Raw genomic sequence first — 15,142 nt, 5'->3', positions numbered from 1 at the left:
TTTTCCGTTTAAAAAAATGATGAGACTATTTATAATGTATTTTCCTATGAATGAAAGTAGTCCTAAGGAAAAAAAGAAGCACTTATTCAAGTTGGTTTTGAAAGTGATTATAGTAATTAAGGTCCTAACAATGTGAAACACAAATTTGAACATCATTCAGAGTGTAATCTAGATATTTATTTTTGGTGCACTGAATAGTTTAAACGTAAAGCAAAAGTATTGGCACTGTATCACATAAGCAGCATTCTAGTATTAAACATAGCTTTCACTCTTTAAAAGTTTAAAATAAATGTAAATGGTTTTCTTTTGTCTCCCACTCTCCTAATAGTGTATTCATAGAGACCTGGCAGCCAGAAATATCCTCCTTACTCATGGTCGAATCACAAAGATTTGTGATTTTGGTCTAGCCAGAGACATCAAGAGTGATTCTAATTATGTGGTCAAAGGAAACGTGAGTACCCACTCTCTCTTGACAGCCCAGTGAAGGATTTTTGTTTCAAGTTTTCTTAAGTATTACTTTTTATGATTTTCATAATGCACATCCTACCTTTGCGGTACCATGCATTTTAGCAGTCAAATTAAGTGTACTTTAGCAAAATTCCGATAATAGAATTCCTAATTCAAATTGTGTAATTATGGAGCATGTGAAGGAAACAGAAATAGCCTTAATTTTCATTATAGCCTGAGAATAGCAATGAACTTGATTTTGTTCAAGTGAAACAAATGTGGACCTGAAGGTCACAGCAGGAGAATTTTATCTTGAGATTGACACGCTATGTGAAAAAGATAATCTTAAGTCTAAGATAATGTTCAGAGTTAGGTATATAGAATGTTGAATCTTATAATCAAGAGCTTATTAAAGACATTCATAAGGAATAATTGGCTTACGGAACATAGTGATTTTATTTCAAAGTGCTTTCATTGCCAATTTTCATTGTATCATCAGGACAAACCCTTGGCATTAGAATGCAAGTCTTCACATTTTAAAAGTTGGAGAAACTAAAAACAGTGTATTTTAGTGATATTTGTCTGAGATGACACAGGCCAGTAGAGGCTGAAACCAGAGCCTATGATTTCTAGAGGAATATTCCATTAGTATGGGAAGCCAATAGTCTTGAACATATATTCTTCTACATCTATTTTCCCAGGCCCATACCTATAGTCCAGAGCTATTCCTGGAGGTAGCTCTTGTGTGCCTTATGATGATGTAATATTTCCTTCTCCATCACTATGGCATCTCTGTGGGTGGGCTGTACTAGACTTGTTTCTTTGCAGAAATGTTCCTGGATTTACTTCCTGATGATCGCATGCGTTTCTAGTAACTCACTAAGGCTAGGAGTGTTAATAACACCAAGTCCTCTCCGTCCTGGTACACTATTGGAAGGAAGAATGAAAGGTGGCTCTCTATCCAGGCCTTTGAGTATTGACAAAAGGCTACTGGGTTCTGCACCCAGTCTTGCTGAGTTTGAACCTGGTTCTATCATTTAGTGACTGTGTAATATTTGGCAAGGATCATCCCAGCACCTCTGAACCTTGATTTTTCTCCTTTTGGTAATAATACTCTCACCTGCCTCATAAAGTTGTTGTGAGGATTAAATGAGTTAATATACATAGTAGAGTGTTTAGAATAGTGCCAGGCACACTGTGGCTAATACTTACATGAGGCACTTACTGTTCTGGCTAGATGTCTTATTTAGAATCTAAATAATCGTGACAGTGGTTATGCTGCGGCTTCTTAATAGCCCGTTCTTGGCTAGTGACCTTAGTTGGAATTAACAAGGATGGGTCAGGTGGTTAGGCCCCACCAGGCTTCAGATTGTGGACTCCAGCTAAGCCAGTTCAACTAACCAGTCACAGATATCACTCTTCACCAGGCTACTGGGTAAGGAGACCTAATGGGACAAAATTAAAAGCAGGGAAACTCACACAACATGTTATTGGCCCCAAATTTACATCATAGTCATTTGAGACCTCCTCGTTGTGTCCGTTTCTCTGAAAGTTCTTCACACGCGTTCTTGGTCGTTTTTGTGCTGTGGCCCCTATCATAGTCTGGGGACACCTGTGGATCCCTTGTCAGAACACTGTTTTAAATGCATAAAATACATAGGATACTGAGAAAAGCCATTAAATGGAAATGAAGTTATTAAAATATTAAAAAGTACCTCTGTGATATTCATTACACGTGCTTCTTTGTTACACAGAACAACATGTTCTAACTGTGGGTCTAACAACTACTGTAATTTCTAAGTGATGAATATAAAACTGTAATATGAAGGTATCTATGTTACTGTTGGTGACAAAGTCACAGGCACTGCTAAGACCTGGTGCTTTATTGCCTGCATTCATAATTTAAGGAAATGCTCAACTTTATTTAGTGAACACAAGAATATAATTTTTTCCCTTCCAAGTTCACAAGCCCCTGAATTCCAGACACTTTGTAAATCTCAGGTTAAGGGCCTCTATAAGAGCTTTAGCGCAAAATCTGGGAGGGGATACTGGAAAGCCTTTTTTTTCCTACTGACTAAAATAACTTTAAGACCAGAAAAAATTGTCTTCCCAGTTTTCAATCCTAAATGGATTAAGCGAAGGATTGATTTAGTTTTTTATGGTAAATTAAGATCCAGGAATCCAGAAATGTCTCTAAGAGGAATAGTCACAGAAAGTTTGGCTCGAGGTTAGTGGGAGGAGTTCAGGATGTGAAGTTCAGCCATTGAATTTCAACCCCGAATCTGCCACTCACCACCTTGGAATAGTCATAGTCAGCATATCCGCTACTCTCTATCACATGCTTGCTTGTACAGGGCAAGTTTTCACACACTAGTGAGTCAGCAGGACCCGGCTAAGCACTGGTACCCATATTATCTCATTTAACCCACAAGACAACTCATGGAATTTGAAGTATTATTTTTGCTTTACAGAAGAATATCCTGAGGCTTAATTATAGATGCATAAGTGACTTTCCCACTGTATTAGTAAGGGATAGTTTTGGTTGCATATGACAGAACACCCCAAAAAAAGTAAAACAAGTATAGGAGTAGCAGGCCGGGCCTGCTACTATGGAGGTTCCATGATGCACTAGGGGAGTGAATTCCTCCACCTTTCTTTTTTCTTTCTTTTTTTTTTTTTTTACCATCCTTGGTGTAGCCCTTATCTTCATGGTCCATGATATGGCCATGAGAGAGCCAGCCAACACATCCAGAAGGCAGGATAATGGAGGAAGAGACAAGAAGGAAAAGGCCACAGGGCACATGCCAGCTTCATTTTAAGGAAGTTTTCCTAAAGCTGTCACACAACACTTATATACCTTAGTGGCCAAAACTGAGCCACATGGCTGCACGCAGCTGGGAAGGAGCTGGGTCATGCAGTCCCTACCGTGGGAGGCCATGTTTCTATTAAGGGAAAAGGGTAAATAATGTTCAGTGGTAACTAACCTCTGTGTTACACAAGGCCAGTGGTGGAGCCAGGGTTAGAACCCATGTATCTGTGTCTGACATCTGTGCTCCTATCCACCACACTGTACAGACTCAATGTCCCCATCTTGAAAATGGGGATAGTATACAGTTGAACAATGCAGGGGCGAATCTCAGTATAAATTAGAGCCAGCCCTCCGTATCCACGGTTCCTCTGCATCCTTGGATTCGACTCACCACAGACCGTGTAGCATTTATTATTGAAAAATATTCATGTGTAAGTGGACCCATGCAGTTCAAACCCTCGTTGTTCAAGGGTCAGCTGTACTTGTGATCCACCTATTTCAGAGGCAGTCGGGGTCATCTGAGGTTATGTGGGTGAGATGCCCGTCAAGTTCTCACCTCCACCTCTCAGCAGAAGCAACATTTATAGGAATATGTTCTGTTCCGTTTTTTTTTTTTTTTTTTGAGCTTCATAATTACCACTGTTGACTCTGTTATGCTTCCATTGCAGGCTCGGCTACCTGTGAAGTGGATGGCACCAGAGAGCATTTTCAACTGTGTGTACACGTTTGAAAGTGATGTCTGGTCCTATGGGATTTTTCTGTGGGAGCTGTTCTCTTTAGGTAAAACGAGCCTTGCCAAAGCCTCCTTGATCAGACTCAGAGCATCTTCTTTAAGGTGTTGTCAGCATCCTGCTTGCTTATTGTTACACTGATTTGCAAACTGTTTGTGCCTCAGGAAGCAGCCCCTACCCTGGAATGCCAGTCGATTCTAAATTCTACAAGATGATCAAGGAAGGTTTCCGAATGCTCAGCCCTGAGCACGCACCTGCAGAAATGTAAGGGCCCGGACATTCTTCCTTCAGATAATGTTTCCCCTTTTATTTTCCTTTTTAAAGACAAGCTCAGATGTTGAGGGTTTTCACTAGCACAGTTTGAAATGTCGCTTGGTTCCTTTTTTATGACATCCTGGTCAAATGGCATTTCTGTAGCTGATTTTCATAATTCTTGTCACCAAATATACAGAAAGTTTTGGCAGCATCTCATAGACACAGTTTTATTTTATGCCCATGTCATTCACTATGTCCAGTTGCGTAGCCCTGGAATTATTTTTGAAATTGCTGCATGGCGTGCACCTGAGGACCAGTTAAGGGCATTGAGGAGTGATAAGTGGCCCTCATTTTGCAGGTATGACATCATGAAGACTTGCTGGGATGCTGATCCCCTGAAAAGGCCAACATTTAAGCAGATTGTGCAGCTGATTGAGAAGCAGATTTCAGAGAGCACCAATCACGTGAGTACACTCTAGCCAGGCAAAGGACCTCCGTTCTCTTGGTTCCAAGCATGTCCTTCTCAGGCTCTGGGGGTAAGGACTAAGCTACCCACCCCTTCTCTCCTTGGCTTAGTCTGTAAACTGGGCTTTGGGTAGGAAAGTAAAGCAGTGGAAACAGTTTCTTTTTGCCCAAATCCCCATTCTGGGCCAAGGGCTATGAGACGAGGCGATGAAAGAGTAGAGGGCTTGGCACTCAGAAGTGTGGACATGGATGTTTCCATAAGGATTTGCCACATTTCCTCTTCCACCTCAAGTGCTGGTCATGGGGTCGGCATGCGGTCTGCCTCACGTGTCAGGCTATTCAGACTTTGGAGGGTTGGGGTGATGTGCACTAGAATAAAATCAGAGAAAAGACAGCTTGTTGCTGCAGTAAAATAAACCCTCTGCTCAAGAAAGCATAACCAGAATGTGGCAGATAGCTGTATGGCCACAAGCCATAGAGAATGAAAAGTTGTTTGAAGTTGGGAGATCCCTTCCAGTGATTTGAGGAGGAGGGAAGTCAAAACTCAAATCCATCATTTCTTTGGCTTTTAAGGAAGAATGAGTGATCCTTACTTTGACTCAGATTTTTTTTAACCTGCTTTTTTTCTGGTTTGTGTGTTTGGAACTGTCTTTTCTTCAGCATATATCACTGATACTTTTGTGTTGAAGCTTGCTCTTCCGGGTGTCAAAGCACATTTTGAATTAAACAGCGTTTCACACCCAAGAGCCTGGTTCTCAATGGAAAACCCCTGGAAGGACCACCGATTTCTTAGTGACTGACACCAGCCTTTGGATTGGAATTGGCTGTAGAGATTTATACACCTTTTATAAAAGTTACATCATTCTCTTTCCCAGATGTGTCCCAGCAGAAAAGCACATTTCGCACCATCACTTCTTAGGTAATCAGACCTTGGGGAAAATGAGGGATAGAACAAAGCTTGTCTTTGGTCAGTATGATTTGGTTCTTGGCTGTAAGGTCTTGTAAACCTCCTGGCTTTAGGAGTCTTCATAAGTTGTGATTCTGAGGCTGCAGATGTGCCCCTTTGTTGCTGTGCTCATTATGGGGACTGGCGTATTAACTGCGGACTTGTTTTCCTCAGATTTATTCCAACTTAGCGAACTGCAGCCCCCATCGGGAGACCCCCTCGGTGGACCGTTCCGTGCGGATCAACTCGGTGGGCAGCAGCACATCCTCCACGCAGCCCCTGCTTGTCCACGAAGACGTCTGAAGCAGAATGCGCATCTGGGGGTGGGGGGGGACTCCCCGACAAGAACGGCCCCCATTCTTTTGGTTTTCATAATGGTTATTTTGTTTTCCTTCGACTCGAATCCTACTCCAGGGTAATGGACACCCCACTGTACTCCTGTCTTTATGAGCACACTTTAGTGGCCGATGATTTCTGTCATCAGCTACCATTGAGCTGCATATGTTCCCAATTGCAAGCTGGCCCCCGTTAATGGAATAACTTCAGACTTGGAGAAAGAGTGGGTGGGATGGGCTATAGACACCCTGAGTCCTTCCCAGGGCTTCTCCAATTTCTGCCTGAAAAGTATAGTTGATAGTTTATTAGAATACATGGCAGTAGTCACCTTCATTCCTCATAATCATCCGTAATGTATGATGATACAGCAAGATTAGAAGCCGAAAGCTCATCCCTTGATGTGGAAAATAGAATGTTATTCAAAGGGCAGAAGCCTATGAGTATCTGGGCTCAAGAAATCTAGTATTTCATGCTGGGAGTGAGACGTAGGCCGTGGAAAAATGCTTTCCAGGCATGAATAAAGACAGCTGGGTGTGAGCCTTTGTGCTCCTGACCTGTTTTCTAAATAGAGTTCACAATTAGGGAGCTGAATTGGAGAGAAGGCCTCCCCAGCCTGCATTTTGTATATACTCATCTGTAAATTGTACAGATTCACATATTTGATGGGGGAAACCCACAAGGTGTAGTTTCTGGATACGATTCTGGCTTGAGTCTGCTGTGTGTAGGAATAGCTGAAGAGCCAGACAAGTTTGAAGGAAACAGTGCTTTTTTTTTTTTCTTTTTTAAAGAAAATACATAATTGCCAAGCACAATCTTAACAGAGATCTCCTTTGTAGCCGATGAACTTGCTCTAGAGATTGTCCAGAACAAGCTGACCAGCTTCAGAATGGCATTGTGTTCAGTGGATTCGATGCCATTTGAAAAAGTGACCGATTTACTGCATGACTCCGGCAGAAGTGACAAAACAGTACTGTCTCAGTTGGAGTCTTCTGTAGCCGGAAATAAACTTTAGATTCAGCATCCATCACAGACATGTCCTAGACACTGGGCCAGTATCTATATAAGTGTGTATGTGTGCACACGTGTGTATGCTTGTAGACAGATATTTTGGGAGTAGTCTTGCCTTGAGCCCAAGAGGGTCCTTCAGTACCCAAGAAGTCACTTGACTTTCTTCAGCACAGCTCTTATTTCACTCCACCTAGCTGTGTAGAGAAGCTTACCAAAAGCTTATGTAGAGGCATATAGGAAGTGGAGTGCTTAAGTACCTGTTTATTTGCAATCCACCTGCACTTAAGGCACTCTGTTATTTATACTCAACATACTCTGCCTGTTCCTTAGACCTTATTAATGCTACTTTCCCACTGAAACATATTTAAATTTTACACTTTAGGCTGTAGCCTGGGTATTACTGTTAGAGTTTACCTTTTTTTTTCCCTGCCCAACTATAAGAGATCCATGGGTACATGGCAAGGTTTGTGTGTTGTCTCATGAGATTCAGGTATGCTGCCCTCACGGTTTTCTCCTCCTAGGTCCCTTAGCTTTCATTTAGAGAACTGTGGCCATTTATCTGGAAGTAACCATTTGCACTGGAGTTCTATGCTCTCGCACCTTTCCAAAGGTAACATGTTGGGGCGTTTTGTTGTCACGTAAGAAGTTGTCACTGTTTGCCATACTTTGAAAATTTCCTTTGTGTTTCTATTGACTTTGGTTATAGTAAGAAAAATAGTTGTTAATTGTAGATGTCTAGGTACTTCAGGGGCACTTCACTGAGAGTTTTGTCTTGGATATTCTTGAAAGTTTATATTTTTATAATTTTTTTTTTTTTTTACATCCCATGTTTCTTTGGCAGTGGCTTAATGTTTGAAATTATTTTGTGGCTTTTTTTGGTAAATATTGAAATGTAGCAATAATGTCTTTTGAATATTCCCAAGCCCATGAGTCCTTGAAAATATTTTTTATATATACAGTAAGTAACTTTATGTGTAAATATGTAAGCAGTGCAAGTTTAAAGGATGTTGATGTTCTATATGTTTTTTCTCTGATATGTTGTCCAATTGTTCACAGTTCTGAAGAATTCTAATAAAAGTGTAAATATATAAATCAAGTGGAATTTTTAATTATTTCAGACTCAGGGAAATTAAACTTGAAAGTGTTAAAGTGCATTCACCCTGACATTAGAATGATTTGTACCTAGTATGCATAAGATACATGCGAGGCTACCAGATTGCTAGGATTTATATACTTAAAGATTCAACAGACATCTGTTAAGAATTTGTATGTGCTGTATTTTCTCATTTTATCTCTACAACCCAAGGTCTCCATTTAAATTGAGAAATAAATATAGAACACATTGAGATTACTGCACATTTCTATGATGATTATTAGGTTGATTCATGTGAAATGACCATCCTGGTTAGCAGCAATTTTATGTGGTTCAATCTAATATAACTGGCATGTTTCTTCCTAAAAGAGGTTGTCTAAAAATTAATATGAACAGTAAAGTAATTCACAAGGTTGACATGAGGAATCCCAAGAACGTGGTTTGTATTCTTGTTGGCTTGGATTTTTAATATCCCTTCTGAGATGTTCATGCTCCACCCTTTAATCTTTATTCTCACTTGCTTCTGGAACAAAGTGAAGTTCTGTCACTTGCTTGGAGGGAGGTGACTTGTGCCTTTTAATTCGGTAATGTCCTGTGGCTGGAGCAACCTTTGTGATCAGCAGGGACTGTCCAGACCATTGGAACCTGCATAGAGCCTGAGTGTTATTCCAGCTTAAAACAAAGAATCACCCCAAACCACAAAATCCTATTAAAAATGAGTTAAGCACACAAAACACCATCAGTTTTATTTTATTTTTTGACATGGCATCTACACCTGCAGAAGTAACTCCTGGAAGGAGAGGGAAAAGGGGTGAAAGGTGAACTGTAATGAAGAGGAAGCCTTTTAAAATCAGGAGGGAATGATGTGGCCAGAAACATCAATAACCAATGAAAAACACCCACATTTCAGTCAAGCATTTTCCATTATATTATTACAGACAGGAATGAATGCTAACTGACCACAAAACAAAGAAATCCTTTATGAATGGTTTCACTGTCATTTAGACTTTTTCATGTGTGTGCAATCAAGAGTTAGAAGCAGTCCCTGGCCCTTATATTATTAGTCTAGCTGTTACCTTCAATGGCCCAGCTTTTAATCACAAAGTAGATGCTTGGTCTCCAGTCTGTCACTGGGTTCAAAAGTGCCAGCCTTGTCTCGACCCCTTACCTGCTCTGTGACACTGGGCAGATGAACTCCTGAAATCTCATTTTCCAAAACCGTGGTAACTGCCTCAATGTACTAAAATGAAGCTGTCAGACCACCTTGTTCATATGCCTATTACATAAATAGCATTAAAAAATGGTGACCTTTGTCATGGCTGATTAGGCTGTTAGGAAGGAAGAAGATGCTCCCGTACCAACGTAACCCAGTGGTTACCCCGCATAGAACTCTACGGTCAAAAATGTGCTTCTAGGGCTTCCCTGGTGGCTCAGTGGTTGAGAGTCCACCTGCCGATGCAGGGGACACGGGTTCGTGCCCCGGTCCGGGAAGATTCCACATGCCGCGGAGTGGCTGGGCCCGTGAGCCATGGCCGCTGAGCCTGTGCGTCCGGAGCCTGTGCTCCGCAACGGGAGAGGCCACAGCAGTGAGAGGCCCATGTACCGCAAAAAAAAAAAAAGAGAAAAAAAGTGCTTCTAGCTGTTGTCTTTCTCTAAAATGCAAACAGTACCATACTAGTTGGCTGGTGAAAATTGACTTTGCTACAGAGATTTCTGTGTCTTATTAAAATCCCAACTTTTTAGCCAGGAATTCAAGGCTCTCTATTCTTGTTCCAGCCTTCTCTCCACGCTTCTCTCATGTTACCCTCGACTCATAAATAGGCCCCACTCTTCTGCTTCCATCCATTCTGACTTTATGTTGTCTCTTCTCTCCCAACAAGCCCCCCACCCTTCAAGACCAGGGAAATAAACTCAATTGGAAGTTGCCTTTGAATCCCCATGACATTTGGTACCCATCATTTTTATTGCTCTTAACAATCTATTCTGCCTGGTACTGTAATTATTTTGGTGTTTGTGTTATCTCCTCCCCGCCGGTACTATAGTCAGTGTTAAAATTAGTTAGCATAAAATACCTATATGTGGTGGGTCACTAGTTTCTCTGGTTATCATTCACTTGTTAAAATTAGACACTCCAGAGGTTAAATTGCTCAAGAGTTTGCAGGAGGTAAAGATTTGCCCAAGTTCGCTTAGTAGTATGTGAAGTCTGCACCTCCGTGGTGGCAAGTACCTGGTCTTCCCAGGCTGGCATCTCCCTATCCATGTCCGTGCAGACATCACTCATGTAACACAGCAGTCTTTCCCATGGAGATGCCTTAGAAGTCTCACCTTTCTCCAGGAAGCCTGTACTTGTCAATTGGAGTTAGCCTAAGGAGAGACTTACCCGTCACCCTTAAATGATCACTACGTTTTGGATTTCTTGAGGCACAGGTGTTATCTCTCAGATGGCGGCTGAGGCTTCTAGCACAGTGGTTCATGAGTGATTAATTAATACTTATTGAATGAATAATTAAACATTCCATCAGCATGGAGTAAGGGAGAGCCATCTGGGAGGAAATGGGTTCAGAAAAGACAGGAAACATACAACATTTACCCAGAGTGGGTGGGACCTTGGAATGCAGTTTCATTTCACACTAGGGGTGAGGCTTTGGGGAGGAGAGAGAAGGGAACTAGGAAAGTTCTTTTGGGCAGCCTCACTGAGGCATGCAGAGCTGCTTTGTGGGAACAAGGAGAAGAGAAGTAGAGAAAAGGAGGGTTTGGGTGGCCGGGGAAGGCTAGAGAAGGGAAAGTGGCAGAAGTTCTGTTCTCTTCATGCAGCGTGGAGAGAGGTGTGGGGGCTGCCAGGAGGCCCCTGGGGGCAGAGAGAACCAGCCAGTAGAGCACAGAGGGCAGACGTAGAGAAAACATTCCAGGTGTTTGGAGACAGCTGGAAGCTGTCCATGCTGATTTTCGTGGTTTTGAAGTCTAACCAAATGGTTAAAATGGCCTTTTCTTTGTTCTGTGTAACGTCTGCCACACTGTGGTTCGTCCAGTGAGGTGTGAGGACTTAAGTTCGAAGCACCTGAGGAGCCGTGGCAAGCAAGCCACAGTAAAGACGTGATTTGGGGAAACTTAACAAACTAGAGATTTCTCATGATGCCACTCATTTCTGTAGCAGAACCATTTTTTTTTCTATGTGTGGTATTAACATGTATGTGCTTCAGTGGTAGGAAAACTTGAAAATTCCAAAATCCTTATTAGTCCCCTATTTGAGAGGCTGGTGAAGTAGGATGTGTGTACGTGTGATGTATTTATTACATTATTTTGAGAGAGTAACCGTCTGTTATGTGGATGTACATTAGGTACAGCCAAATTGAATATTTCCATTTGGCGAGGAAGGTAGGATTCATGAAACTCAGGCCTTAACCAGTAGGTTGGATGACAAGACCAACGGAAGCCTTATGAAATGTCTTTTTCTTGCTCCTGTTATTTTTGTCTTGGGTTCATTGTCTCATTCTTTATGATTATTCAAATCTTGTGCCTGAAAGTTTATTTTGCTTAATTATGAAGTAGACATGCATGTTTATATTTATGTAAAGTATTTGCTGTAAAGTTTTTTTTTTGATTTATTCTCTTAAAAGATCACTATAGGTAAAAAATGAAGGTCAGCAATACAAAAAAAAAAAAAGAAAAAGACAGGAGACCTCCACTGCAGGCTTGACCTTGGGAGTGATCAGCCAGGCCAAACTCTCCATGAGGAAACCCCTCCCTGCTCCCAGGAGGGGGTCTTGGGACCAACCTGGCTAGTACCAGCTGGGCAGCCTTCAAGTGAACATTTGTAAAGGGAAGTGCATTAGTCTGCTAGAGCTGCCGTAATGAGGTACCACAAACTGGGAGGCTGAAACAACAGACCTTTGTTGTCTCACGGTTCTGGAGGCTAGAAGTCCAAGGTCAGGGTGTTGGCAGGTTTGGTTCCCTCTGAGGGTTGTGAGAGAATCTATTCCTTGCCTCTCTCCTAGCTTCTAGTGGTTTGCTGGCAATCTTTGGTGTTCCTTGGCTTGTAGATTTCTGCCTTCTTTACGTGGTGTTCTCCCTCTGTGTGTGTGTCTGTGTCCAAATTCCCTCTTTTTATGAGGACAGCGGTCATGTTGGATTAAGGGCCCACCCTACTCTAGTATGACCTCATCTTAACTAATTATGTCTGCAAAGGTCTTACTTCCAATAAGGTCAATTCTGAGGTACTGGAGGTTACCGTTATGACTTCAGTATGAATTCAGTATGAATGGTGGGACACTATTCAATCCATAAAAGAAGTGTCTCAAAAATTCTCTGTACTGTGGCAGGTGACCTGATCCTCACTAGAGCACTGAAACTGGCTCTCTGAAAACTAAGAAAATGAGTTTTCTCCAGGAAGCCTGTACCTGTCAATTGGAGTTAGCCTAAGGAGAGACTTACCCGTAACCCTTAAATGATCACACTACGTTTCATTGTGCCGATTTCAGAGCACTCTTTTCAATTATTTGATTATTTAGAACAGTGCCTAGAACAGTACCCGGTCTGTAGCAGACACTCAATACTTGTTGAATGAATGAAGTTTTATGCTTCTCCTTGGAACTTGCCCCCTGGCCTGCCCTCACTGGTTCTCCTCCTCTGTTTTCCTCCATCACCCCTTCAAAGGTCAGAGTTGCACAGAGTCTGGCCCTTCATGTCTTTTCATCTGACATCTCCCATCAAGCCCTAGTCTGTTTCATCTCATCCCTGGAATGTGGCCATCACCTACAAACAGACGATTCCAATTCTGTCTCTAACATTTCTCCCCTTGAATAGACTAGGGTTGCCAGATAAAACAGAGGACACCCAGTTAAATGTCCCATACAATATTGGCGACACATAGATGCTAAAGATGTATTTGTTGTTTATCTGAAATTCAAATTTTAACTGGGTGTCCTGTATTTTGTTTGCTAAATCTAATAACCCTTGTCTAGATTTTGGGAATATTCAAGGTCCAGCATGTGGAAGAAATGAAGAGTTTCAGTGATTGTAAAAAACAGAGGAGGAACTTTATTTTAGTGAAGGTCTGTAGGTGGGAAATCTTGTTTTTGCTGTCCAAATTACTTCACCGTCATTCTTGAAAGATATATTCACTGGATATAAAACTCAAGATTGGCAACTTTTCAGCATGCTTATTTCCATGCTTTCTTCTGGTTTCCATTGTTGTTGTTGAGAAGCCAGAGATCAGTATATTGTTCTTTTGAAAATAGTTATCTTTTTTTCTTTATTGCTTCTAACATTCTGTCTTTGGTTTCACTATTATATGTCTAAGCTCGAATTTCTTTCTATTTATCTTATTCAAGATTCTTTGGACTCTAAATCTATGGATTGGTGTTTTTCACTGATGCTGGGAAATCCTTAGCCCTTTTAAAATCGCCTCTGCCCATCCTGTTTCAGTTCTCCATCTAGGATTCCAATTTATTGCATCTTAGAGCCCCTCACTCTGTCCTCCATGTCTCTTAATCTTTCATATTTTCCTCCTTTTTGTCTTTCTATGCTGCATGCAAGGTAATTTCTGTTCTTCCTGTTATCTGAATCCCCCTTCAGCGCCTGCCTAGGGAGACAATTTTTTAGCACCTTTATTGAGGTATAATTAACATACCATGAAATCCACTCATTGTAAGTGTATAATTCAGTGATTTTATTAAATTTATAGAGATGTGCAACCATCCCCATGATACAGTTTTAGAACATTATCCCAAAAATTTACCTCATGCTTGTTTGCAGTTAATGTGTATTCAAATAATTTAAATGAATTAATTTTCAATAACTCTTGCCTTGCAAGATAACAACACATTTTTGGCACAGCACATGCACGCAGTCATTTATGTCTCTGGGATCTTTCTAGATTAGATGTTTTGGTCATATAAATAACAGTGACAGTTGATAGGTTGCCTTGTTTGGATATTATCAGTGATGATGATGACAATGGTGATGAAGATAATGATGATGGCTACCAATTGTTGAACGCCTACTCTTTACCTGGACCTACATGGGATGTTGTATGACTGTTAGCATTACTGATGCCATCTTGGGCCTACACAGTTCCTCCTGTTCTTCCACTGTCGCTACCCAGGACTATGCAGTGTGGTAAATCACTTCTTCATTGTTAAGGGCTTTGTAGTTAATAGATATCGTTTAATAATCATTACAACCAGGTGGCCTCTATGCTCTGGTGGTCTCTAAACCATGATGAAATCCTTTGTTGATGTATTCCGGCGCCCATGAGACTAGTTACCCACTCATAAATCTTGACTTACGAATGCACTCTCTGTTTCCAAGCACGTACCCCCATACCCTAGGTTATCTATAAAAGTATCCCAGTGGCCCCTCGGCAGTGTGGAGTGCAGCTGTACATACTTCTAGATCATTGTCCGCCCAATCCACCCCGTAAGTTACCCTATGATAAACTGATCTGTTGATTAAATGGAGCTGCCTGCCTCACTTTTTGATCTCAAGATAATTTCTCAGTTCGATGGGCATTTTTTGTTCTCCCTGTCCTCCAACAGATGTTTTACATATTTTACCTTATTTAAGCTTCAGAATAACACTAGGAGGTAGGTATGATTTATCTCTGTCTCAAGGTGAGAAAACTGCCTCTGAGAGGCTCACTGTCTCGCCCTAAACCTCACAGCCATGAGCAGTGGAGTTGAGAGGCAAACTCTAGTTTGTTTGATCTCTGAATTCTAATCACTATAAACTAGTTGGTATATAGGCAAGCTCCTTATTGTCCTTCTCTGGGCTTTGGATGATGTTTTAGCCATTTCAGTTCACCTTCAAAAATACAAGAAAATGTAGAGAAAACAAATCAACAATTTTGCTTCCTATTACCAACTCCTCTAAATGTTGGTGAGAATGGTGGTTGAAGTCGAAGTTAATGTGAGGCTCCAGAATCATCTGTTGATTTCCCAGGTTCATGATCTGCCCCCTCCCTTTTGTACCATGGGAACTTCCTCATATCCTTCAAGAACATTTTTGCCTTTATATTTCAAAGAACAGTCTTGTTCATTCGAGCCTTGTGAGAA

The 15,142-nt window shown here is 41.3% G+C and overlaps 1 protein-coding gene across 2 annotated transcripts in view; it reads left to right on the top strand.

Moving 5' to 3' along the window:
• The window catches only part of KIT (KIT proto-oncogene, receptor tyrosine kinase), an 84,993-nt gene extending 78,820 nt beyond the window's left edge, over window positions 1-6,173 (top strand). For both annotated transcript variants that reach the window (XM_081234806.1, XM_081234805.1), the window contains exons 17-21: window positions 329-451; window positions 3,925-4,036; window positions 4,152-4,251; window positions 4,601-4,706; window positions 5,828-6,173. In XM_081234806.1, coding sequence (XP_081090932.1) covers window positions 329-451; window positions 3,925-4,036; window positions 4,152-4,251; window positions 4,601-4,706; window positions 5,828-5,956 — 570 coding nt within the window. In that variant the 3' untranslated portion in view covers window positions 5,957-6,173. The remainder of the gene's footprint in view (window positions 1-328; window positions 452-3,924; window positions 4,037-4,151; window positions 4,252-4,600; window positions 4,707-5,827) is intronic.
• The last annotated feature ends 8,969 nt before the right edge of the window (window positions 6,174-15,142 follow it).

Source organism: Mesoplodon bidens, assembly GCF_964165515.1.
Source record: "Mesoplodon bidens genome assembly, chromosome: 1".
In the NCBI taxonomy this organism is placed as follows: domain Eukaryota; kingdom Metazoa; phylum Chordata; class Mammalia; order Artiodactyla; family Ziphiidae; genus Mesoplodon; species Mesoplodon bidens.
The sequence above is the reverse complement of the archived record's forward strand: the minus strand, read 5'-3'. Positions and strand labels throughout refer to the sequence as shown.